At 41.9% G+C, this 26,340-nt stretch overlaps 3 protein-coding genes and 1 non-coding gene across 9 annotated transcripts in view; 2 read left to right on the top strand and 2 right to left on the bottom strand.

The window, feature by feature from the left end:
- Nucleotides 1-4,390: 4,390 nt before the first annotated feature.
- Nucleotides 4,391-15,701, top strand: TTI2 (TELO2 interacting protein 2). 5 transcript variants are annotated; one of them, XR_011253416.1, is made up of 10 exons: nt 4,476-4,722; nt 5,153-5,376; nt 5,672-6,359; nt 7,478-7,664; nt 8,270-8,362; nt 10,232-10,419; nt 10,492-10,635; nt 12,726-12,888; nt 13,736-13,919; nt 15,504-15,701. XR_011253416.1 is itself a non-coding variant. In XM_069572877.1 (8 exons), exons 2-8 carry the CDS (start codon nt 5,713-5,715, stop codon nt 13,838-13,840), a joined length of 1,527 nt encoding a protein of 508 aa, XP_069428978.1. In that variant the 5' UTR covers nt 4,454-4,722; nt 5,153-5,712; the 3' UTR covers nt 13,841-15,701. The 5 variants fall into 5 exon arrangements, 2 of the variants coding, with proteins under 2 accessions (XP_069428978.1, XP_069428979.1); XR_011253414.1 differs by having other exon boundaries at nt 4,391-4,722; nt 5,153-6,359; XR_011253415.1 differs by having other exon boundaries at nt 4,458-4,722; nt 5,156-6,359.
- LOC138431194 (small nucleolar RNA U13) lies at nt 4,891-4,995 on the bottom strand. Its single transcript, XR_011253594.1, has one exon. It is a non-coding gene; the product is annotated as a small nucleolar RNA U13 (small nucleolar RNA).
- MAK16 (MAK16 homolog) lies at nt 13,290-23,362 on the bottom strand. The gene is made up of 10 exons (XM_069572883.1): nt 22,928-23,362; nt 20,595-20,644; nt 20,393-20,502; nt 20,223-20,287; nt 19,875-20,026; nt 19,099-19,153; nt 16,316-16,390; nt 15,472-15,585; nt 14,715-14,780; nt 13,290-14,552 (listed from the first exon to the last, which is right to left on the bottom strand). Exons 1-10 carry the CDS (start codon nt 22,940-22,942, stop codon nt 14,361-14,363), a joined length of 894 nt encoding a protein of 297 aa, XP_069428984.1. The 5' UTR covers nt 22,943-23,362; the 3' UTR covers nt 13,290-14,360.
- FUT10 (fucosyltransferase 10) overlaps nt 23,064-26,340 on the top strand; it is an 83,569-nt gene continuing 80,292 nt past the window's right edge. The window contains exon 1 of one of the 2 annotated variants that reach the window (XM_069572879.1): nt 23,064-23,334. The gene's annotated coding sequence lies outside the window, so the exon portion shown is untranslated. The remainder of the gene's footprint in view (nt 23,335-26,340) is intronic. The other variant, XM_069572881.1, reaches the window with a different exon arrangement.

Raw genomic sequence — 26,340 nt, 5'->3', positions numbered from 1 at the left:
ATGGGCTTTTGTTTTCATTTTTGGCTATTATGAATAATGTTGCTAGGAACATTTGCATCTAAGGTTTTGAATGAATACATGTTTTTTGTTCTCTCTGCTACATACCTAGGAATAGAGTTTCTGGGTCTCATATGATTACTTCTTTGCTATTCTATATATAGGGGGCTCCCCAGGTAGTGCTAGTAGTAAAGAACCTGCCTGCCAATGCAGGAGATGTAAGAGATGTGGGTTCGATCTCAGGTCAGGAAGATCCCCTGGAGGAAGGCATGGCAATCCACTCCAGTATTCTTGCCTAGAGAATCTCATGGACGGAGGAGCGTGGCAGGCTACAGTCCATAGGGTCGTGAAGAGTCAGACACAACTGAAGCGACTTGGCATGCACGCACGCATGCAATCTAACCATCAAACTGCTTTCCACAACAGCTGCACCATTTTACATTTCAACCACCACTCTGTGAGTGTTTCACCGTCTCCACATCCTTACCAAAATTTTTCAGTCTTTTAGATTCCAGTTATCTTTGTGAGTATGACTCAATAATTTTTAAAGTGTGTAAAGGCTTCTGACGCTAAAAAATTTGAGGACTGCTTTACTAACAAATAATTTTTAAAAAAACATGAAAGCGTTTTTATAAAGAACAAGTTCATAGAAACAGGACAGATGGGTGATTGCCGGAGGCGGAGAAGGGGGCAGACGAAACGGGTGAAGGCGGTCAAACGGCATAAACTTCTAGCTTTGAAATAAATATGTCCTGGGCATGTAATGTACAGCATGGTGACTATAATTAAGAAACATTGTATTATCTATTTGAAAGTTGCTAAGAGAGTACATTTTAAAAGTTATCACAAGAAAAAACATTTAACTGTGTGGTGATGGACATTAACCAGACTTCTTGTGGTGATTATTTTGCAATACATATATTGAATCATAATGTTGTATAGCTGAAACTAATATGTTAAAAAACAAACATAATAACACTATCAAATTAACAATAATTCCACTAAGTTGTATGATACTAGGATAATCAAATTTGCTTGGGACAGACCCAGTTTACACCTTTGTACCAGCATAACTATTAGAAGTGCCTCCTTTAACTTCAACTTACCCTGTTTAGATGACAAATTATATGAACGCCCTGTAACAGAACTATGCTCAAATTTCCCCAATTGTCTTAAATATATTTTTTACAATATGTTTATTGAAAAGAAGATACAACATTGCATTTGATTGAAGTGTCTCTAAAAACTGTATCAATTCTCTCTTCTATATAATTTCCTTTGTGCTAGTTATTTATTGAAGAAACTAGATCATTTGTGAAATTTCCCGTATCCTTAGTTCTGCTGCTCATATTGACTTGGTGTTTTGATCTATTTCTGTGTCCTCCATGTTTTTTTGCCATTTCACGAAGTTAGATCTAGAAGTTTGATTAGATTTAGGGTCAGTTTTTGTGCAAGAATATTTCATCGACGTGTGTATTTCCTGTTGCATTGCATCGAGGCACATGGCATCTGGTTGTCTCCCTTTCAATGATGTTAAGACAATCAGTGGGTTCAGGTTTTGTTAGCTTGATCCAGCCATTATAAGTTTCCCATCAATGTTCCTCTTCATAATTCCAATAGCCATGAATGACTGTTGTCTAGTCCCAGAGTTTCATTAGGAGCTGTGAACAGTAACTTCCTAATTCTACTAGTTCTGTGACATTTGCTGCCCTTACAAACTATCTGGGTACCCTGAAATTTATACTAGAATAAACGTTTGCTTTTTTCCCCTTTTACCAATTTTAAAATAAATATTTAGCGCCTTAAGTGATATAAGCGTGAATGAGGAGAGATTTTTATTTTACTTTTTTAGTATTACCATAAGTGAATTCATGGGCTTGTGGATATTAGATGTGTTTCAATCCATTAGTCATTATTCTTTTTTAAGTCCAAGTTGTTCCATCTTTGGCCAAAGGGTCCCCCTTCATCCTTGCTCTTGGGTTCTTTTCACATAACTTCAGTAGTATTTGATGGCTACCTCGCTTTCTGTCATTATAAAACACCTCAAGCTCATCTTACAATCCTTGCCCCAGTTCTAACATGAGTCATTTCCTCAAGGAATCCTGGCTACTCTTAGTGGACAATGGCCTTTAAACTGTGAATCTGAACACAAGAGCTGCTCATAACCATTGGATTATCATTACTTATTGACCTTTTCAGTGAACACAGTTACGATATATTTATTTTATAGAATAAGAAAAATTAATGATTAATCACACTACCATTGCCGATTCAAATAATCGCTTATGAAATTTACACCTAACTTCATTGATTTCATACTTGCATATCTTTATCTTTCACCAAAGATCTGGTTTCTAACAACATTGACTTCTTTGCTACTTTATATGCACAAAATATGTAAAATATACATACAACAACATCTAAATAACAATACCAGTATTATTACTAACAACTACTGTTACTGAATGCAGCTTGGTTTTTCTGCCATTCTTTTCTGTTCTTAGCCTGTATCACACTAAGGATATACAGCCAAAATCATCAGTTTTAAAGTCAGTTTCTTATTTTTCCATATGTTATGCCAGTAACTTGAGATATACTTTGATTCATGGCGTTTTTTTCCTTTGTAGGAAGTGCTTTGTCATTTTCTTTTAAAAATAATTATGTATTTACAAGATCCCAAAGTCAAAACTGAGTATAAGACCTGAGTAGATCAAAAGAAGTCTAGCTTCCACATCGATGGTTTTCACCTTGTTCTTTTAAGTAGCCCTTTTAAAAATTAGTGTGCAATTTCTTCTTCTATTGCTGCTTTTAAAAAATGTGAGCAAATGCACCACATCTTTTTTAGGAAATAGGCAACATATATGTGATGCATGCTTTTGTTTTTTGACCGAACTGCACAGCATGTGGAATTTTAGTTCCCCCACCCAGAATGGAACCCACTCCCCCTGCGTTGGACATGTAGTCTTAACCAATGGACCCCAGGGAAGTCCCTCAGCCCTGATTTTTTTCACTTAACAATATATCCTAGGGTTCCGTGGCCTCCACAGAGATGGTCTTCATTCCTTTGTTCAGCTGCACAGACCTGCATTGTGTGGATGTAAGGTGCTTTATTCAGCCAGTCCTCTGCGGATGGACTTGTGGGTTCAACAAACATTCATTGCATGACTAACTTGTGCCAGGCACTGGAGATAAAGCCATGGTCTCTGGCCTCCGGAAACTCAGTGTGCAGAGAGGGTGAGCTCTTGCAATACAAGTACTTTCCTCATAAGGAATTAACTTGGATCCACTTAGCACAAGGGGAATGTGGAACAGAGCAGACAGGGTCTAGCAAAAGAGGGGTACAATAATGGTCTGTGGATTGCCATCTTGCTCCCATAGGGGCCAATATCTGATATGGGAGAATCCCCTTGGGAGGACTTTTTAATCAATGTTGGATATTGCTAAGAAAACCATCAGTGCCACCAATTGGTCAGAGAAAAGAAGGTCGGGTGAAAGGGAGAGCTTAAGGGTCCTAACCGTAAAATTCCCCTAAAAGGAGGAAATAAAAGTTAATACAGAAGCTGTGGTTTAACAATAAGAACTGACATCTGTATTAAATTTACAAGAGACTAGGGATTGCTCTGAGCCGCGTATATTTAACTTCTTTATTTCTCATAACATTCCTAAGAAGTAGGCAGCATTACAACCCACAGAGAAGTTACTGAAATTTTGGCCAAGGTCGGGGGTGGCGGTCGGGGGAGGAGGGGGTTGGAAGCAGGAAAGAATTGCAGACAAGATCTCCAGATAGGGTGTTTGGTGCTTTTGAACTGCGGTGTTGGAGAAGACTCTTGAGAGTCCCTTAGACTGCAAAAAGATTAAACCAGTCCATCCTAAAGGAAATCAATCCTGAGTATTCATTGAAAGAACTGCTGCTGAAGCTCCAATACTTTGGCCACCTGATGCGAAGAACGGACTCACTGTAAAAGACCCTGATGCTGGGAAAGACTGAAGGCGGGAAGAGAAGGCGAGAACAGGGTTGGCATGATTGCATGTCCTCACCTGCTGGATGCACGTGAGTTTGAGCAAGCTCTGGGAGTTGGTGATGGACAGATACCTGGCGTGCTGCAGTCCATGCGGTAGCAGAGCCAGTCAAGACGGAGCGATGGCATGACAAGTAGTGCCCTGTCCACGGCGGAATGAAAGTCCTTCAGTTTCCCCTCACCCTAATCACGCTCTGGGGACCGGCACCTGCTCTTGACACCGTCCCACGCCCCAAGATCTGCCTCAGGGCGGCCTAAGGGCTCAGAACCCAGAGGAATCCGAGAGACCGGAAGCGACCTGATGGGCACACCGCGTAGACTAAGCCGGCCCTCGGGGCTGCGTGGGTTTGCGCAGCGACCCGAGGCCTCCCTCTAGAGGCGGCCCAGGAGGCTCTCCGACGCCCCCCCGCCTCCGGGTGTCCGCCGCGCGTTTCTCCGCGCGCGCTCCCGCCCACGCCTGGGCACAAACGGAGTGTGCTTCCCCGGATTCCAACTGCACGATGGAAGTTACGGGAAATCACCCGGCAAATTCCCAGACCGGCCCCTGAGAAACGCGGGAATCAACTTTCACGCCGGGAACCCACTGCGTCAGTGGCCGGCGCTTTTCCGGCAACTTCGGGTGGCGGCCCCGCCCCAACAGTCGCGGGGACACAGGCGAGCAAGCGCCTGACGCTCTACCCTCGCAACCCTTCAACGTTCCCTGCGGGTGAGTTTCCCCAGAGAACTGCGACTACGCGCGCTCAATGTCTCTCAAAAGTTGACGTCAAACCAGAATAAAAACAGTGCGCGTACTAAATATCTAAAAAGCATCAACCACAAAGACACAACTAGTTCGTAAGGCTTTCTTGTAATTATAAGTGATCCTCTTAGTTCACGTCAGACGGGTAATGTGCCGGTGTCGTAACAAGGTTTGCGGGGAGGCACATGTCACACAGCAGCGTGAACACCCAATCATCACGCTCATGAACTACAAAAGGATCGGCTTCACTAGTCAATTAAGGCGCTCCAGGGACGGGCCCACTAACTTTACACGAAGGATGACAGATGTAGGATTATTTATTTATACTTGCATATAAAATCCTGTACATTTTATCACCGTCACCGACATTCCGTGTTATTTCTTTTGTTTCTACCAGTAGGCGGGAATAGAAAGAAAAGATCTAGGGGGGTTATTCCCCATGCAAAAATCCTCCTCACGGCTCCACCCTTTTTGAACCTGGGACGCCATTGCTTTACGATCGTCCGTCGTGAAATGACGGAGCGTTGCTGCGGTAATGGCGGAAGCTAGACTTCTGCTTTGCGGCAGTGATGTTGGCTGAGTCGGATCCTGACACGCCCAGGCGCGCCGGAAGGGCTACAGGTAACGGTGGCCGTGTGAATATCGTGTGTATAGGGTTTATTTCTTAAACTTTTTTTTTTTTAAGTTTTCAGAAAGGCAAGAGTAACTTCCCTTTTCCATTTTGGGAATCAGACTCTGTTACTTCCAGAGAGACCTCTTCCCCTCATCTTTTCCTTTATATCTTTACTCTTCCGCCCGTTAGACCGTCTCTCCCCGCGGTCCTCCTAGACGTCTCACAGTTTTATTTGATTTTTTTTTTTTCTGTGCTTTTCGAGAATCCTAGCCCCCCGAGGTGATCTTTTCTCCCGCTTTGTAGCAGATCCCCGGCCGCCTCCGTCCGCGTTCTTGGTCTGACGGATGGAGCCTCACGGCCCTCGGGAATCCCCACCTTGGGAGGGTTCTTCCTTGCCCGGAGCATGGCCTTCCTCCGCCCTCGGGCAGGCCTTCTCCCAGATCTTGCACCAGTTTGCCGGCCAGGAATCCCGACGGGGCAAGGCCAGAAGTGCAGCTCTTGAGGACCTCGCTGCTCTGCTCGAAGCTAAAGAATGTGATCGGTTATTTGAGGGGAGTGACGCCTCGCTCCGTGGAATGCCCGAAATGCTGGGGCAGGTGGCAAAAGCCCTAGGGAAGTATGCAGCCCCTGCAGAGGAGCCGGAAGGGAAAGGTGACCGCCACTCCGAAGTGGCGGAGAAAGCGGCGGCAGTTGCGTTACTGTTTCTTCAGCTCTTGAGGAAGGTCGAGGCCGCCAAGAATTCCTTGGTTTGCCCTGCGTGGAAGACAAGCCTCCGTCCCTTGGCAGGACCCATCTATGTTTTTGCGGTCACACACAGCTTGGAGCAACCGTGGACCAGCCCAAGATCTCAAGAGGTCGCTGGACAGGTGCTCGCCTTATTGCTTCAGGTCACTGAGTGTAGTTCTGTGGCTGGATTCCTTCACGGAGAAAATGAAGACGAGAAAGGGAGATTTACTGTGATCATGGGGCTTCTCAAACCCGATTTGAATAAGTGAGTACTCTTGCCAATAAATGCCATCAACTTGAGCATCAGCCTAATATTTTAGAAGGCTGGAGTTCAAAGGAGTCTTGTTTTTTTCATCACTAAGATGAGGTAGTTTAATAGCAGGTCTCTTAAGGCCCAGAAAGATTGTGATTTGCTATAAATGACATTAAGTAGGTAGTGGCAAATTCGACATTAGAACCCAGGTCTTCGGACTCGATTTTCCAGTCCTGACAACTGCCCAGCAATTGGAAGTTCTGTCCCATTTATTTAGAGTTAACTTTCTTTAGTTAGGTGGGGTTAGGGAGTTGGAGATTTAAAGGTAAGGTTTAAATTTAAACTGAGGGCTATTGAAACTCATCGTTGTTTATTAGATGTAGTAGTGATGTTTGGTGGCTCAGCGGTAAAGAATCCACCTGCCAACGCAGGAGACACAGAAGACACAGGTTCGATCCCTGGGTGGGAAAGATCTCCTGGAGAAGGAAATGTCAGCCCACTCCTGTATTCTTGCCTAGGAAGTCCCATGGACAGAGGAGCCTGGCGGGCTACAGTCCGTGGGGTTGCAGAGTCGGACACAACAACTAAACAACAACAATGGAGTTAAAAGATAGTTTTGAGGCAGTCTAGTGCTGGTTTTTATTGCTTTGGAATAGGACCAGTTTCATTGTTTGTAATATAAAGATAACATTACCTGTTATACTGTGTTTGAAGATTGGTTGAGTAATGTGTTACTTTATAAGTTATAAATTGCTGTTTGAATGTTGAATCATTTGCTCCCTTATAGTAATAATAATGTTACCGAAGGCATTTTCTTTCCACCTCTCTCCCTTCTGAAGACTTTCTCACTGTAACCACCACCACCGCCACCACCACCATCACCACAGATTCTTTACATAGCTGTGGCTGTAACTGGCTCCTTCTCCTTGGATATGCTTTAGGCCCAGAGCCCTGGGTAATAAATGTATTTAGTGTAAGTTCTGTAAGTTACTTTGATCTGAATCTTAAAAATGTATGTTATAACATCAGGAGTTACCTTATGTGGGACTTTTTTTTTTCAAGTCCAAGAAAATACATTGAGCTTCACCGGGACACCATGTCACTTAATGTGGTTTCACATTTCCATTTAGGGACTCCTGGAAGAATAACCCAGCCACCAAATACGTTTTCTCATGGACTCTGCAAAAGGTCACTCGACCCTGGCTGAGCCAACATCTGGAAAGAATACTTCCTCCATCATTGCTCATCTCAGATGACTATCAGACTGAAAACAAAATCCTGGGTGTCCATTGCCTCCATCACATTGTGCTTAATGTGGTGAGTGACCTCCGATCTCTGGCGTGTGTATTGATGGCACAGACTGAGTCTTCTTGGCCATTCCTCATTCACGATATCACCATTTTATTGTTGCTTGTATTTATATCTTTTATTCACTATTAATGCTGTTATGTGACTCAATTCAATAATTTATATTTTTGCCTATATTTTCCTCTACCAACCTAGTAGCTTGTGAGGTGAAGTGAAAGTCTGTCAGTTGTGTCCAACTCTTTGTGACCCCCATATACCATAGCCTGGCAGGCTCCTCTGTCCACGGGATTTCCCAGGCAAGAATACAAGTAGCTTGTATCTCAGAGGTGCTATATATAAGAAACATAGACCATTGTCAGACTGAAGAACCAGACTTTGACTAATTAACAACTGACTTTCAAGGAACAAAAAATTGAGAAGCTGAAAGGGATTATACTCAAATGTGTAACCTATTACTCAAGGAAACTTTTTTTCTTCTGTGTATTATGGAGCTTTTGAAATATACACAGAAATAAAGTAGTGTAATGAATCCCATGTACCATGTTCAGTCTCAAAATTTATCAACATTTTGCCAGCCTTGGGAAGCTTTAATTGGGTAATTTGTCTGATTGCAGCCAGCTGCTGATTTGCTGCAGTACAACAGGGCTCAGGTCCTCTACCACGCCCTTTTCAACCACCTGTACGCACGGGAACACCACCTCATTCAGGTAATTGTAAGATTTGCTCATAACGCTAAGTCTAAGCTTTCAAATTTGAGTAGAAGGTGGCATTATGTGAATAAGAATAGTTGGTAGCATTTTTCTCTTTTTGGAAAGTGGGGATAATAACTGAGAGCCACTAACAAGTTGAAAATATGGGGATAGCTGGACTTCCTGGTGGTACAGTGGTCAGGAGTCTGCCTGCCAATGGAGGGGACACAGGTTCGATCCCTGGCCCAGGAAGATCCCACATGCTGCAGAGCACCTAAGCCCCTGTGCCACAGTCTCTGAGCCTGCGCTCTAGAGCCCTTGGGCTGCAACTACTGAAGTCAGTATACCTAGAGCCCGCGCTCTGCAATAAGAGAACGAAACCTGATTGAAAAGTGAGTTTACTGCAATGAAGAGTAGCCTTGGCAGTCTGCAACTAGAGAAAGCCCTTGAGCAGCAACAAAGGTCCAGCACAGGCAAAAATACATACATTTAAAAAAAGAAAATGGGGATAGCAAATAGCTAGTGAAAATGGCTCAGTACCAAAGAGGCATCCATGTTTCTGAGCCTGCACAGAAAAGCCAGTGTTTTATCTTCATCTGGGTCAATTATATATCACTTGGGGGCAGTTTTATGTCTGAAAAAGTTCTAGTTTTAAAAAAGATATTTTTTTTTTGGTAGTCTCTCACCTATTTATGAACAAGAGAGAGACGGGTTCTTTTCCTCCCTCTGCCCTCTGCTTCCTTTTTTTTCTTTTTAGCCACATGGCTCTTAGGATCTTAGTTCCCCCCACCAGGGCTTAAACCCTGGCCCCAGCAGTGGAAGTGCAGAATCCTAACCACTGGACCACCAAGGAACTCCTAAGTAAGTTCTATTTTTATTAAGTGTCCTTCCTTCTGGGCTGCTTTTATATCAGTACAGACATGGGGAACTCTTTGTAAGTTGGGTAAGTGTCATTTGCTGTTTCATCCAGTAGACACTGAGTACCTATTGTGTGCCAGTAACCATTGTAGGTTCCAAGACTGAACGAGTCAGGCAAGGTTTCTGGCTTTAAGAAATCCTTTGCAGACACATTTAGGTAAATAAATACACTGTAAATGTAAACGAAGTAGAGAGTAATCAAGGTCTGTATAAAATGCAGTAGGTGTTTAGCAATAGGCAGCTAACGAGGTTTGGTGGTATTGGGGTGTTTTAAGAGGATCTGATAAGGAGGTGATATTTGCTTATAAAGAATGAGTTAGAATTTCTGGGGGATATTGTGTGGGGAGAGGTGCCGAGGCCATTCTGAAGTCAAGAAACAAGTTACATAAAATTAGAGTTAGAAATAACCTTGTTTCTTATTTTAGGCCAGATAGTCTCCCTCCTCCTACCTCAGCCTGCCCCTTTCTTTTTAAAATATTGTTTTAGGTTTTGAGAATCTAGACTATCCTAAAAGCCAGGAAGGTTAGGGCTCTTGGAATGGTGGTTAAAAAGTAAGAGAAAAAGCAAAGATCCTGGGAGAGCTAAAAGGGATTGCATGGATACTGAAACTTCAGATAGGTTGGTCAAAACTGGGTACAAATAGAGTCATCACTTGTAAATATCAACTTAGGTATTTAGTGACAATAGACTGAGACTCCTAAATTCTGAATTAAAGTCTTAGCTCTGCTCCATTTTATAGATTAGCAAAGAACAGTCCTAGGAGATGTTAACTTGAGACTGTCTGATGGAAATAAAGAATGTTTAAAAAGATAAAGTAATACATTATACTTAATGTATTATTACTAGCATCTTTTAGAATTCTATGACATGGACACTGAGGATGGTAGATGAGTGGAAGCTGCAAGAGAAATCAGAGTGTTATGACTACCAACTGGTGAACTACAGCTCCTTTCTCTTCCTTCCTCCTAGGCTGTGCTCCTGTGTCTGCTGGATTTATTCCCCATCCTGGAGAAAGCCCTGCACTGGAAGGGAGATGGGGCCCGACCCACCACACAGTGTGACGAGGTCCTGCAGTTGATCCTGACGCACATGGAGCCCGAGCATCGCCTTCTCTTACGTAGGACTTACGCAAGAAACCTACCAGCTTTTGTGAAAAGGTGAGTCCCTGAGCAGCTGGGTCTGGCCATTCTCAACTTCACTCTTCATCACATCTTCTCTGTTGTCGTTAGGTTGGGGATCTCAACTGTCCGGCACTTGAAAAGGCTGGAGCGAGTCATCATTGGTTACTTGGAGGTATATGATGGACCCGAGGAGGAGGCCAGATTGAAGATACTGGAAACCCTAAAACTTGTCCTGCAGTATACTTGGCCCAGGTATGACAGCCAGCAGTCAGGTGTGCTAAGGGGCAAAACTCCACCCATACTCCCTGCAGAACTTGCCCAGATGTATGTCCAGTACAAAGTATTAAGGACATACTGTACAGGTGAATACCTCCCATTTTCTATACCAGTTGGACTTTAAACTGTGAGAGTGGTATTGACAAGATATACACTCAGTTCCTTCAGGTGGACATCTCTATTTACAAGGCCTGTTCGCAGTGCTACAGTAGACATACTTGACTTTGTTCACCCTTTGGATTCTTAAGCCTAATTTAGAACAGAGCACTTCCAGCACATCACTGAACATGTGTGATCAGAATGCTGATTTGGGATACATTTGCTTAGCATTCCAACTCTGGCTCAAAGGCGGTATCATGAACAGCAAGCTGGAACCCAGACACATTTGAGTCTGCAAAAGGCTGTCTTGCAGGAAATGTTCAGTTGCTTAGTCATGTCTGACTCTTTACGACCCCATGGACTGAAGCACGCCAGGCTTCCCTGTCGTTTACTATCTCCCATAGTTTGCTCAAACTCTTGTCTGTTGAATCAGTGATACTATCTAGCCATCTCATTTTCTGCCACCCAATGCTCCTTTTACCTTCAGTCTTCCCCAGTATCTGGGCTTTTTCCAGTGAGTCTGAATGAGATAACAAGACTTAACTGGGCACGAGTCCCAGTATCTTAGCAACACGTATGTGTCTGTTCTGAACTGTATTCTCTCATCTCCTTATAATGCACCCCAGAATCACATTTGTACCCAGGTTGCATTTATTTACTTACTCTCTCCTCTGCTGAACTCTAAGCTCCAGGAAGATGGAAGATCACTTTAGTATACCGAGAACTCCAAGGGTTACTCAGAACCTGGTATTGTTTACTGTTTAGACACTAAGTCATGTCTGACTCTTTGCAGCCCCGTGGACCCCTGCCAGGCTTCTCTGTCCATGGGATTTTCCAGGCAGGAATACTGGAGTGGGTTGCCATTTCCTCCTCCAGGGGATCTTCCTAACCCAGGGAATCCTCCTGAGCCAGGGATTGAACCCAAGGCTCCTGCATTGACAGGTGGATTCTTTACTACTGAGCCACCAGGGAAAGCCCAGTACCAAGTACATGGATATTTCAGAAGTGACTGGAATAGATGGATGAATGAAACTGAATCAATACAGATACTAAGTAGAAGAAGTCAAGAAAATGTGGAGAGGTCAGAAAATGAATGTGAAGTATAGAGGGGGCGAGCTCTGGGGAGTGGAACGCAGAGCCGACTGTGTTGAAGGAAGACAGGTGAAGTGCTGAATAGCACCCATGTTACTGGAAACCACCTAATGGTTTTCAGATCAAGATGAAGGGTGTAAACTTTTCTTCTCCCAGTCACATTTCTGCCGAGAAATGTGGTTTATTTTTATTTCCACACTACAAGTTAAAATTTTCAGCTTCCTTAGGGCTTTTTAGTTTTTTAATTGTGGTTAAAAAATACATAAAATTTACCATTTTCAAGTGTATGATTCAGTGGCATTAAGCGCATTTACGACTTTATATAATCATCATCATAAAAATTTTTAGAAAGGCAAAGTAGAAGTAAATAGGGACAGGGCCTAACTGGTGGTAATCTAGGATCTAGCATTAAAGTGACAGAAAAGTTAAATCAACACTGAATTCTCAGAAGCCAAGCTTATTTCTCTCACTGTATCTTTAACCTCCAGGCCAAAGACCACATCCAAGCTAAAGAACTATGGGCCATTTCCTGTTCTCTGGCCAAAAGTATAGGCCCCTGGTAGGGAGGGCCCAGTTCTCCCTTTTCAGGAGAGCTGTTTCCTAACAGTAAAACCACCAACTTCTGGAGGGCAGCCAGGTGTTCTTGGGCATGCCAGTGTGTCAGGGTGTGTGGGCAGTGTGCTGTAGAGAAAACCAACAGGCTTGGAGTTCAGAAATCTTGAGTCTGGTCTCTCGTTCTGCTTTCAGCTCTGTGGTCTTAAACTTGGACTTCAGTTCCTTGCTTTATGAAATGAGGGCTTTCATATCTCAGATCCCTTTTTCAGTTTTAATATCCTGATTCAGAGTATGAATACCATGTTTCTTCTTGATTCCAGAGTCTCCTGTAGACTTGTGGTCTTACTGAAGGCTCTCTTGAAACTGATATGTGACGTAGCAAGGGATTCAAGCCTCACACCCGAGAGTGTTAAGAGTGCCTTGTTAGAAGAGGCCACCAACTGCTTGATTCTGCTGGACCACTGTGCTTCGGGACGGGTGAAGGTAAGGGACCATCCACTGCTTGGTTTCGGTGAGGCCTCGACATCCTCAGGCAATTTCTGATTGTTAAGTGCCTGACCAAGTCTGTAATTGGACATGGAAGGTTCTAGTCTCTACCTCTGAGTCTTTTAGCCTTCAGAGTTTGATCAATACCTTATTCTCCCTTTAAAGCTATTCAGAACTTTTTAGATGAAAAGGCAAGAGGATCAGTGGATGCTTCTAGAGCTAGGAGAGAGAATGGGCAAAAGGATCATGATCAAGAGTTTGCAAAATGGTAATTCTGTTCTAGTGGTTCGAATGAAAAGAAAAAGTAAAAATAATGGTCTGTAATCCACCAAGGAATAATTTAGGCAGAGTAAGTAATTCAGGTAACAGAAATGTTTCCAGTTTTTCAGAGGCAACGATGTTTTCCACATACTTTATTTATCCATGTGGGAATTCTTCCTTTGGTCTCATATTCCATAGAAGTTTACTTTTCCAAGCCATCGCATATAACAGCTGTGTGTCCATGTATACATAATTTATAAATCATTGTCTCAAAATCTTCAATTTAAAGTTATAGGCAGCATGAAAAAAAAATTAACATCCTAAAAATATTGAGGGATACTATATTCATCTTGGCTTTTTACCTCAAGTGGTTTTCAAGCCCTAGATCTCATCTGCTTCATGCTGGCTGGCAGAAAGCTGCTGCTTCGTGAGCCAGTAGGACATTGCCAGTTCCCAGCGTCACCAGTTCTGTGAGCTGCCCTAGTGTCATCAGTTCTTTCCTTCTTTGAGTCTGATACCAAGAAAGAACCGCTAAGGTGAAGTAACAATCAGAAAAACAAGCCTGTTTGGTTTCACGTTTCAGGGTCTCCTGGCTAAAATCCCCCACAGCTGTGAAGACAGTCAGGTGGGGAACTGCATCCGAAGAGTGCAACAGCTTTCTGAAGGCGCTCCCTGCGACGCAACTTAAGACTTGTATTACTTTCCTGAAGAGGAAAGGATTGTCTTTCTCTTCCAGTTGTTTTCAATGGAATTATTTCAGGCAAAAGGTATATTTATACTAAACATTATAACTTAGACCTTCTCGTTCCTTCTTTTTAACTCCCACAGAAGTAGGGAAAGGAGAATGTGAACAAATGGAATCTGGACATTTCTAAATAAAGGGGTGGGGGAGGCATGCAAGGGGGAGGATGCCAAGGAAACGGGTGAATGGGTAACACTTAAATTTAGAAATATTTATACCCACAGACTCATCCCTTATGCTTCTTGGGCTCAAGCTGTTACTTCAGCACATGTCATGTAACAATGCTATAAAAATATTCACAATTTAGGCTTTTCTCCACTCCCTCCTTGCTCCACAGAACTAGCATAAATATTAAAAACACAAATATTGTGTTAAAAAACAAGAAGAGCAAAACCCAGAAGTGTTATGTGTTTAAGATGTAAAAAAGGAAGATGTTCAGTCCTCTTTACAAGTGTCTGAAGGGAAGTCACGTGGTTCTGGCCTTGGCCACGGGCTCTGTCTCTTGCTCGTACTCTATCTCTACGTAGGCTCTTTTCCTCCTCAAAGGCCCTTTCAGAGGCGTTTTGCCTTTGTGTTTGGCATCAAGGGTTTTTTCTTCTTCACTGGAGGATTTATCATCCTGATCTTCATCACTGCTGGCATCCAGTTTATCCATATCCTAACACGTGAAGGGGAAAAAAAAAGACACTAGATTCATTCCCCAAACTCCTGTCTCTGTTCTATTTAGAACTAAAATTAGATAATTTACCTGTGTGATCCGAACCTCCACCCCCCATTTTTGGTTGGAGCCAAAGGACAGTTTTTTACCCATGAACCTCACCTCAAAATCACTTAGATCACTCTCATCCACTTCATCATCTTCCACAAACTCTCTTTTGCCCACATCCTAAAATAAAACTAACCATTAGGTTCAAGATACATAATGAGAATTCAGCTTAAGCTTGTACATCAGTAACAAAAACACAATGAGGGAATGGTTACTAGGCAACCAAATCAACTTATTTCTTTAGGGATATCAATTCTCATGCCTAATTTAAATCATCAGAGAGAAAAACATCCTCATTTTAATTGGTTAAAATCAGTATATAGGAACAAACAATTCTTTACACATTCAACTAAAACTATTCATTTCAAATATTAAAAACTAGATTACTAATAGGGAAAATATACCTGTGTCCCTATGCAAGTCTCCTGGGAATCAATTTGTTAAGTCTGCCCCTTTCCCAAAAATACTATCACTTAAGTACTTCCTGTATTTAACAGTAAGATTAAACCCTTGGTAAATTTCAGTAGGTTCCTTAATGTTATGTTCCCTTAGGCAATAAGGACTCTTTGTCACCGTGCAGGAAAAATTTTAGAAGGCTACTAAGTAAAATTAAATTGTCAACATGTGGTTTATTGGCTGAACCTGGAGAACAAAGAAGCCACTACTGAACCAAATTAATAAATCATGATAGGAAATGAGTGACCAGATAACTATTTTCTAGTTAGAGAACTGAAAATGATATTTTCTATTACATAAAAATAGATCTAATCCTACAGATTACTGTTTGACAGAGCAAAAACACAAAGCTTACTTCTTCATCTTCTTCATCATCTTTTTCCTCAGCATCTGAAGAGTCACTCTCTGCCTCCTGCTGTTCCAGGGCCTTGTCGAAGGCGTGGATGGGGAAGTTGTAGATGTCACCGTACTGAAGAAAAGAAACATGGGTCAGCTTTCGCCATGTTTGACCTTGTGCGTCAAGTCCACTGTCCAACCAGCATATTGTTTTTATCAGTGATTAAATAAAAACATTTAGTTTGATAAGTAATAGTACTATATTATGTTCAAGCCTAGAGCCAGTGATGTCTTTAAAAAACCCATATTTGACATTTAAATAATCAGCAGTTAATACCAAACTGGTAACTTCTATCAAGGACGGACGCTAGATCAGTTAAAATTTAATAGTATATAAAACCCATGGATTGAAACAAATGTAGTTTTACCAACAAAGAGGAAATAAGGTTTAAAAAGCATATTTTATTCATGTTGTCTCTTTAAGTGACATTCATTTTTCAAAAGAGAAGAAAAATTCATTTTAAAGAACCTTAAAATTCAACCTAGGATGAATAAGCAGGAGGATCAAAGCTGTGTGGCTTTTGTAGAGACCTGGAATTGCTGTGTTTGGAGGAGGAGTTGGGAATAATGACCAAAAGGAAAGGTCTCCAAACTCGAGTATCAAGGGTTAACTGCAGTAGTTTACATGCTTGCATTACAAGCCAGAGCTAATATGATATTTATTTTATTCCAGGAATAAAATCAAGGTAAGGCTCTTTCTAACATCTTTAAAAATAAACCCCATTTCCAACTAGTCCCATATCTCCTAGCATATTTCCACCTAAAAAATAAAATCTGCACCCCAAAGTCTCTAGCTTTCTCACCGTATCCTGTTTCAGTCTCTCCAGCAACTCTTTTTCGATGGCATTGTCCAGCTGAGCAGCTATTAATGCCTTTTCCTGTAACAGAAAAAGAACAAACCCATTTACTTCATTAGTACTCACTGTTCAGCCTATAGAAGGGAAGAAACCAAGTTTTTATGGGAAAGACGTAATTGCCTTTTCCCTCTTGCTGTGACAGAACTTCTGCCTGTCCAACCAGATAGATGTATTTTTTCCTGGTCAAACTTTGGAAATCTTTCGACTTAAAAAATTCCTATGGTTTTATGAATAGATTTCTAAATTAACTTCTAACAGAGTCTTTGATAAAGCAAATTGGTATACAAACACTTAAAATATTTCAGAAAATTAGCAACCCTGAAGCAAAACTATAGAAGCTGCAAAAAAGGACCAGAGACCTTCACTTTACATTTTCTAAGGCCACAGATACGACATGTTAGAAAAGAAGATAAAAAAATCTCTTCCTTTTCCTGCTGTATAAATCAGGGAACTATATTAAATATCCTGTGATAAACCATAAAAATATTATATGTGTAACTGAAGCACTGCTGTACAGCAGAAATTAACACAATACTATAAATCAGACATACTTGAACAAAATAAATCTCTTCCTTTAGTGATTTCTTATAGGTGGTGATACATGGTATCTCTACCTTTACAAAACTGAAACATAAAAACCAAAATGTAGCCTCAATCTACCTTTTTCCCCAAAGAGTGCATTAAGATGATAGTGGAAATCTCAGAGGATGTTAGCCTTACACTCTGAAGCTGTGTTACAATGAACAGTGCACAGGATCAGTTACAAAGGAGCTGGGGGCTCACAGAGCAATGAAGAGGTTATGATGATGTTCTACATTTTTCTCTAAAGTGGGTGCTTACATCTCAGGGGTGATCTACTGAGATATAGGAACCAAATGCGCAAAACTTCTGTAAATATTTTTTCTTTAAAATGCTACACAAAGAGCATGAAAGTGGTGATCTCATTCAGATTCTTGCAGCATACAGCTATTTGGTTAAGTTTGCTTGGTTACGTGGCTCTATAGATGATAGTGAATAGTTTGCAATAAGATAGGCAGTAGTTATATATGCTGGTTATTTAATGGTTTAGCACTTGAGTCACACACACACACACACACACACACACATCGTTCAGATTTGTCTTTTCTAAGATAAAAAATGGCTGTCAGTGGTATGTAATATAAAGAAGTTTTGACAAGGAAGATGAAAACTAGCCACATTTAAACAAAGGTGTCTGCATAATTGGTGGTGGAGAATGAAAAGTGAACAGCAAGTACGAAATGCAGGCACTCAACAATACCCTCCTTTCTCTGTCTCTGAGCTCTATCACCTATGACAGCCCTTAGAGGCAAATTTTACTTTGCTGAGAACCAGACCTTCACTACATCACAAACTATTATTTAAATATATCTACAGCACAAGTGTACATGTATAATAACATTTGTAAATAATATATTGGGCAGCAAATGTTCAAAAATTTTATTGATGGAGTGATCAAAAAAGTTTGGAGACCAGTGACTCAGGCTTGAAATGCAGAACTCTACGTGATTAGTGGAAACAAAAGCATCAAGATTACTAAAGCTGTTTCTTGACAGGATATGACAAATGATGAGGTACATGTTTGTGGATGTGGGATGAGCAAAGCAAATACTTAAACTGACTGAAAATGTGAACCTGTCAGGAAGACCTAATTCCAGGTCTTAAAAGCGTAAGAATGTTCAGTCTGAGTGAGGTTCCCATGAGGCGGACAAGGAGACTGCTCTCTTCCACAAAGGCTAGAATTTCCTGACTAGATTTTCCACAGTTGGCACAATATTACCATCACTGTTGACTACTTCAGTAACAAAGCTGCCTAGTTTAGTTCAGAGAAACAAATAATCTCAATCCCTTACCAGCAATTTCAGAACTCCCAAAGCTCAATATGGGCTTCTCTGGTAGCTCAGGTGGTAAAGAATCCACCAACAATGAGGGAGACCCTGGTTCAATTCCTGGATTGGGAAGTCCTAGAGAAGGGATAGGCTACCCACTCCAGTATTCTTGGGCTTCCCAGGTGGCTCAGATGGTAAAGAATCTGCCTGCAATGCGGGAGACCTAGGTTCGATCCCTGGGTTGGGAAGATCCCCAGAGGAGACAGCAACCCACTCTAGTATTCTTGCCTAGAGAATCCCCTTGGACAGAGGAGCTGGGTGGGCTAAAGTCCATGGAGCCACAAAGAGTGGGACACGACTGAGTGACTAAGCACAGCACAGTGCTCAATTTAGAGGTCTAATATGACCCAGACTGGCATGAGGCTACTTAAAAGTTTTTTTCAAAAAATTCCACCTACCGTAAATTTATCTAGTGAAACACTGTTATATATCACTGTACAACTACTAGTGTGTGTGACTAGAATACTCAAAATTAGCTGAGAGTAAAATGTAAAATATAAGACGGCAACACATAACAGGATTCTAAATCTGAAATCCCTGATTCAAAAATTTCAGACAAAGAGCTTTGAATCTCTGTTGAAGGTATTCTTCCTGTTTCATATTACAAATGTCCCTGAAGCACCCACATTTTATCCGGCCCTGAGAGTCATAATCTTCAGATACAGAATACCAGATACCATATGCAATTAACAGTGTTGTCTATTATTAGGGCATGAACAGTTCACAAACAGTGGTGACTGAACGGTTCTCATGAGCCCTGCTTATACACCCATACTCTTCAGTGAACATGTAGACGTTGTGACTGTCAGAACAATAAGTTACCTCTCTTCGTTTTTCCCTCCGCTCCACCTTCTTACTCAAAGGAACAAGTTTTCTCCTATGGGAAATAAAACACATGATCAGAAAACACGTTCCTTTATTTAAAAAATGAGAAGAAAAAAGGACTGGAATTGATTTTGTAGGGCTCACCTCAATATAGCAAGATTATATACTAAAATATCCTTGATAATGTTATAAAGTCAAGCAATTTTACATATATTTGACAGACATGTTTCACATACATGGCTGTTTTTGTTTCTTTAGGCATTCTGAGATCTCTGAGGGCATTCACAACGCTGAAGATTAACGCTTCTGTGAACTACAAGAAAAGAACTTTCTAGAGAAGTGATATCTCTAGCTTTCTCTGCAGGTCACAATGAGAAAGCATTAGGGCTATCACTCTTTAAAGAAGGCATGCAATTAATTGTGTGGATTTCATATCACTTTTAAAAATTAGTTTTCAGTGAACCCAGAGTGAAGTTCTTACACTCATTTTAAATTCTCTAATTTTAGGATTCTCTCAGGGTTATAAAGACAATTTTCTGAAGCTGATTTTCAGACAGGAAGGGGATAATCAAGCTGTACTATACGCTTTTAAAATCCTGCAAAATCAAAGGGCACAATTTTAATTTGTGGTAAAACTGCTGCTGGTTAGCACTTCATTAAAAATTACCCAAAGCTGAACTTAAGAGAAAGCGTTTCTAGAGGTTTCACCATCTCTCAGCTTTCATAATATGATGCATGCAAAGACATTTAAAAAATGAATGATCAATACTTACTGTCGCTTAAGTGTAAGTTTTCGAATTCGAATTAGATACTGGGTGATCTTGGTGAATCTCTGCTTACATTTGTGTCGAATGAAACGGGGCCAGTAAATTAGGTTTTCATCTATTTGCTCCAGTGCTTTCTCATAGTTTTTATGAAGCCGGACCTGTTGAACAGATTAACAGAAGCACGATGAACGAGGATAAATGATCAGGTCTTCACTGTTAATGACACCCATGGGGCCTCTTAGAGGCCTTAAACTCCAGGAGTTTAAGGTAGATGTGGTCAAGGAAGAGAGAAAAAGTGTGTGGCCTTTCTGCTGTTGCTCAATGGTCATGGTAATTTAATACCCCAAGTCTTACCCGTTCCCAGAGACGCCTGGGGAAAGCTGCTCGCTCTATAACCTTCATATACAAGTAGCACTGTCCTGCAGAATACAGTAAATACTTTGATTATTATTTGCGGAGAAACTAAAGAGCATCCTTTTAAAAGCTGCCGAGTACTTCTCATGAAGCTAAACCTGAGGAGTTACCTTTCTCTTCTTTGATAGTGGCATACTGACTGTTTGCCAGGGGACAGGATGACCGATTACACAATCCAGTCAGGCTATATTCATTTCTGCAGAAACTCTGAGTCTTGGTTCTAGAATAAGAGGGAAAGAACCAAAATTATAAGATGGGTTACCAAGAGGGTAACTGAAAGAATCTCTGTTCAAGCTGAAAATCTAGACTCACCTTATTTTGAACGAACAAAATTGCTTGTTTCCTAGTGTATCCCAGATAACCTGTAAGACAAAAGTAGAAATCCATTTCAATTGCTCTCACCTAACAGACGCCACATTAATCCAAGAAAACAATGCCCTAGGGCAGCGCCCTGCTTTACTGAGAAAAAGTCTCTGAGGAATGAGGACAAAGGGCTTTGTAAAATAGTCTGATTTATTTGTTATTTCACACAAGTAACAGATTCTTACAGGAAAAGTAAATACAAATTAACAATAACCATAACCTTACTGCCCAGAGATATAATTTCATTAGTATTTTATAAATAGTTGTATGTTACACCAACTAATATGCCTACATGGATATTTTGAACCATATGAGTTTGCAGTATGTATATATAAACTATATATATAATAGTAACTTTCCTTTTTTACTTAATATGTTCATTATCCATTGTGAAAGGCTGCACAGTACTAGGTTTTTAGACATACATTCCATGATTTTATCTCATTGAGGACAATGAAGATCATCTACCGTCTTCCACTAACTCGTGTTCTATATTCATTCGGCACTGAATGTACACTTAGTAGTTACGTAAGACACTGACATTTCAAAGTCCTGACACACAGGAGGTACTCAAGCACATGCTGAATGAAGGAAGGTACAGTCCTTAAAGAGTGTTCTCTATCTAGTTAGAAAGATACAAAACATCGAGCAGCAGTCATTGCTAAATACCACAATAGAGGTGTATAAGCGCCTGAGAACCTTTGAGTGAGCTGCCTTGAGGAGCTTGCAAAGGGCTCTAGAGAAGTTAAAGGGAAAAACACAAAGAAGTGTTAAAGAATGAAACATTTTTGGAACCTTATGGGACCTGTTTGGTGAGGGACGGTAGGAAACAGGTACAAGGAAACGAAACTGGAAAAGCAGGAGCTAGTTCTGGTGTGTGGTTTTAAATATCATCTCAAAGTTGAAGACTCCCAAACTGTCATCTCCTAGTCAGACTTCTAAGCACCAGATTCGTATATACATCCAGCTGCCTACTTGACATCTCTGCCTGAATGTCTGAAAGGCCTCAAACACATTAGCAGGTCCAAATGGAGGTTCCAATTCCACACCTCTCAAAAGAATACCTTCCCTAGTCTTCCCCACATCCATAAACAGAATCACCATTGAACAGCCTGTTCAAATCCGAAAGCCCCTTGATTTCTTCCCTCTCCTCATCACACCATAACCAAGTCTTGCCAGTTACACTGATAAAACAGATCTCAAGCCCATCCACTTCTTTTCACGACTGGTACTACCTTAGTTGAACCGACTTTCATCACGATGTAGTCCCCTTGCTTTCATTCCTTCCCTCCTTTCATAGGACAGAAAAGTTCACAAATGCAAGTCAGATGTCATGTAACATTAAAACCTTTAAAACACCTCCTTCAAGACTCTACATGATCTTGTCCTGCAAAGACATCCAGCTTCACTACTTTTCTTCCCTTGACTCCTGTAACACAGTCACACGAATGTCCTTTACCACATTCCTTCTTTCTTACCTCCAGATCTTTGTACTATATTGTTCCTATGGCCCGGATTGATTGCTTTTCCCTCAGCCCCCCGTGGCGGTTCCTTCTAATCTTTCAGATCTCGGCTGAGATATCTTCTATTCAGAGAAATCTTCTCTGATCCGAAGTGGTCTCTCATCACTCTCTATCACCCGGGTGTTTCTTTCATAGTAGTACTACACATTTCAATTGTATTTAATTCGTTCACGTGTTTACTGTCTCCCCTGCCAGAGCTCCAGGAAAGCAGAGGTCTTTTGCCTGGCTTAATAACAACCAAATTGCCAGTAATTACTACAACGCCTGGCACACTGTAGGCGCTTGAATATATTTCATACAAATAATGAATGAACCTAGGATGCTTCCAAAATTATGACGCGGGCAGAGTGGAGCAAAGGTAAAGGAAAAACCTAACACAGGGAAAGCAGGCTGAAGAGTAACGCGCACGTGGATGAAAAGCACGCTTAACTTTGTTATCTAAAGCTCACCATACCGTCCCCCACGCCGGCACCCACCCCTCGCCCCGCCGCCTCCCAAATTCCGAGGGACCATATGCAAAAGCCTCCCTTGCGAGGCACCAAGGGCCGTGTACACCGAACCCGGGGGCTGAGGTGCGGTGTGCGGTCCCCTGAACCCCGAAGGACCCGGGTAGACACGTGAGAGCCCCACGCTCGGAAATCAGGGCTCTGGAGGCCTCGCTTCCGGAGCCCCACGAGGCTAACGGGTGGCTCTTGAGGCTCCTAAAACAGGCAGGACACCCTGTGCAGAAAATCTGGGTGGCAGAGCATCAGGACTCACATCGTCCGACTGCATCTCGTCAGCAGTTCACCAGGTAGAGCCGGGTCAATTGAGGGGAGCAGCCATGCTGCTTCCGGATAATCACTTCCGCGAAGCCCAGTCTCGCCTATCGCGAGAGTTCTGATTTCGCGGCCTTGCAACAGCGGCTCCTGGCGGTCTGACCTTCGCGCTCGCCGCCGAGTCCCCGGGCTGTCCCCACACGCTCGTTCCGCCGGTTCTCGTCCCCAGCTGGCCTTGGGACTGTCAACCCCGCTGAGGGTCCGTGCGAGGCCGCTCCTGAGCCGGCCGATTCCGATGTGAGAAGACGGGGGAGGCCAGGAGCGCCCCCTGTCGAGCCCGCGGTTTGTCGGTTCTCTGGAGAGTCGGCCGCCGGGACTTGGACGCGGGCTCGGGCTGCGCGCGGGGCGGTAAGCTAGGCTGTCGCTTCCTCGCCCCGTCTGTGGACCTCAGACGCGGTCTTTTAAGACGTAAAACCCTCTCTTCCGCACTTAACACGCATTTGCTTGGTGTGGAATTGGGTCCTGACTTGAAATTCATGCATCAGAGGATATTTCAAGAGCAACAGGTTTTTTCCACGCTCTTTCTTTTGACAAGGAAAGAAGAAAATCTTCACTAGTTCATACCGTTTTCCAAAAGGCCACGAAAAGAGTAAGAAAGGCACACGCTCAGAATAAAGATGGTCCTTGATTTGCATACCACGTTATAAAATAATTCAGTGTGTCATAAATAGTATAACTTCGTTGCATGCAGATGAAAACCAGGAATTGGAACCATCCTGTTAGAACGCATTGATATAGCACTGGGTTTTGAAGCCAAACTTATAAGAGGATAAAAACCGACTTCAGTTTACTGGATATTTGGGCGAGAGTCACTTAACCTTTAGCAAATTTAGGAGTATGCAAAGCCTAGAGGTATTACGATAGGCAAGAACAAGTCTGACTTCATATTGGATTCCACCCCCACCACGTCTGTATTCCATTGCTCTTTTTACTCTTTAATGACTAAAAGGATGTTGCCTATAGCCTGAAATATACAGGCTGGCCCATTCTCAAGGATCAGACCTTTAAAGGTGTAACACTTTCCCATTCATATAGAGAGAAAAAGTTGCAGAACAGAGAATAACACTTCTCTTGTTGGAGACTCATGGGAACATCATGACCCGGCCCACCTTGAGAGCTTAAGAATAAAAGATTCTGGCACCAAAAAGTTTGCAACAACCAACCTAACCTTCCCTTTTTATAAAAAAGGCCTGAGTCCTCTATCTTCTCCACTGTCGGCTTTCCAAATAAAACTGCTATTCCTTGCTTCAACAATTAATCTTTTTATTCATTGGCCTGTCTTGCAGCCAGCAGTAAGAGCTTGGACTCAGTAACAGTATGTTAAAAGTATGGTTTACATTGCTTCCTAAAAAACAGTGATCTTTCTTACTAGCCTATTGCCTTATACAAGACTGGTTTAGAGACCAGAGGAAAGTCATACTATAAATACACATACCCTTTTATGCTAGTAAAATCAAGTATAAAACAATGTGGAAGAACTGAAAAGCTGGATATTACCTAGACTACACTTACCACCTGGACTACAGCACTCTCTGAATTAAGTAGGAGAAATCGTGTGGGTTTTTTTTTTTTCAAACTTTTTATCTTGTATTGCAAGAGACCCTGTCTAATTCCTGGATTGGGAAGATCCGCTGGAGAAGGGATAGGCTACCGGCTCCAGTATTCTGGCCTGGAGAATTCCATGGAGTGTTATAGTCCATGGGGTCGCAGAGTTGGACAGGACTGAGAGACTTTCACTTTTGCTTTCATTCTTCCCCAACCCCCCTACCCATCCAGGCTGGCACACAGCATTGTGTAGAGTTCCATCTGCTGTATAATAGGTCTTTGGTAATCAGAAATGGTGTCTTTTTTCTCAGTTTGGTTTCATATAACACTGTCGCTGCTCACCACCACCGGGTGAGTTCTGTGAATATATTTTTAGCTGAGGTATAATTAACATGTATTAATTTCAGGACTATAACATAATGATTTGATGTTTATGTTGCAGAAGAGTCACCACCTTAAGTCTAGTTAACATTTATCACTATACATAGTTACAAATTTGCTTCTTGTGATGAAAAGTTTTTATTCTTTAGCAATTTTCAAATTTGCAACTGTGATAAATTATCAATACCATACTATTTATTATATATACATACCATGCTGAATATATATGTATATATACATATATGTGTGTGTGTATATATATGTCCCCTCCAATCATTTCATCCCCACCCCACCACCCCACCACCCCACCACCCCACCACCCCACCACCCCACCCCTCCCCTCTGGCCACCACCAATCTGTTCTCTGTAGCTATGAGCTCTGTTGTTTTATTTTTAGATTCCATATATAAGTAAGATCATAGGGTATTTGCCTTTCTCTGGATTAATTCACTTAGCGTTATGCTCTCAAGGTCTATCCATGTTCTTGCAAATGTCAGGGTTTCATTCTTTTTATGGCTGACTAATACACCATTGTTGGAGAAGGCAATGGCACCCCACTCCAGTACTCTCGCCTAGAGAATCCCATGGACAGGGGAGCCTGGTAGGCTACAGTCTATGGGGTTGCAAAGAGTCGGACACGACTGAGCGACTTTGCTTTCACTTTTCACTTTAATGTACTGGAGAAGGAAATGGCAACCCACTCCAGTGTTCTTGCCTGGAGAATCCCAGGGATGGGGGAGCCTGGTGGGCTGCTGTCTATGGGGTCGCACAGAGTCGGACACAACTGATGTGACTTAGCAGTTAGCAATACTCCATTGTACATATATATGTATGTACATATATGCCTCATTTTCTTTTTAAATTCATCCATCAGTAGACATGACTGTTTCCATACTTGGTTATTGTAAATAATATTGCAATGAATATGGGAGTGAGTCTATCTTTTTGAGTTAATGTTTTCATTTTCTTTGGATAAATACCCAGAAGTGGAATTACTGGATCATATAAGTGGTTCTATTTTTAAATTTTGGAGGAACCTCCATGCTGTTCATGGTGGCTGCACCAGTTTACATTCCTATTAGCAGTGTTCAAGGGTTCTTGAACATTTCTCCACATTGAGCATTTCTCTACATTTTCACCAACACTTGTTATTTCTTGTCTCTTTGATAACAGCCATTCTAACAGGTGTGAAAAGATACCTCATTGTGGTTCTGATTTGCATTTCCCTGATGATTGGTGATATTGAGCATCTTTTCATTTACCTGTGGCCATCTTGTATGTCTTTGAAAAAAATTATCTGTTCAGATCTGTCCATTGTTTAATCAGATTGTTTGTGGGTTTTATTTGCTACTGAGTCATATGAGCTTTTGAAAAATATATTTTGGATCTTAACCCCCTATCAGACATATGATCTGCAGATATGTTCTC

This window comes from Ovis canadensis, chromosome 26, assembly GCF_042477335.2.
Source record: "Ovis canadensis isolate MfBH-ARS-UI-01 breed Bighorn chromosome 26, ARS-UI_OviCan_v2, whole genome shotgun sequence".
NCBI lineage: Eukaryota > Metazoa > Chordata > Mammalia > Artiodactyla > Bovidae > Ovis > Ovis canadensis.
The sequence above is the reverse complement of the archived record's forward strand: the minus strand, read 5'-3'. Positions and strand labels throughout refer to the sequence as shown.

Coding starts and splice junctions, on each gene's coding strand:
- TTI2 (XM_069572877.1), top strand. CDS start 5,713: ATGGAGCCTCACGGCCCTCGGGAATCCCCACCTTGGGAGGGTTCTTCC. Junction 7,665..8,269: donor ATCACATTGTGCTTAATGTG/GTGAGTGACCTC, acceptor GTCTGATTGCAG/CCAGCTGCTGATTTGCTGCA. Junction 10,636..12,725: donor CTGCAGTATACTTGGCCCAG/GTATGACAGCCA, acceptor TCTTGATTCCAG/AGTCTCCTGTAGACTTGTGG.
- MAK16 (XM_069572883.1), bottom strand. Junction 20,503..20,594: donor TTTTGTTCGTTCAAAATAAG/GTGAGTCTAGAT, acceptor CTCTTATTCTAG/AACCAAGACTCAGAGTTTCT. Junction 14,553..14,714: donor GTGATCTAAGTGATTTTGAG/GTGAGGTTCATG, acceptor TTCACGTGTTAG/GATATGGATAAACTGGATGC.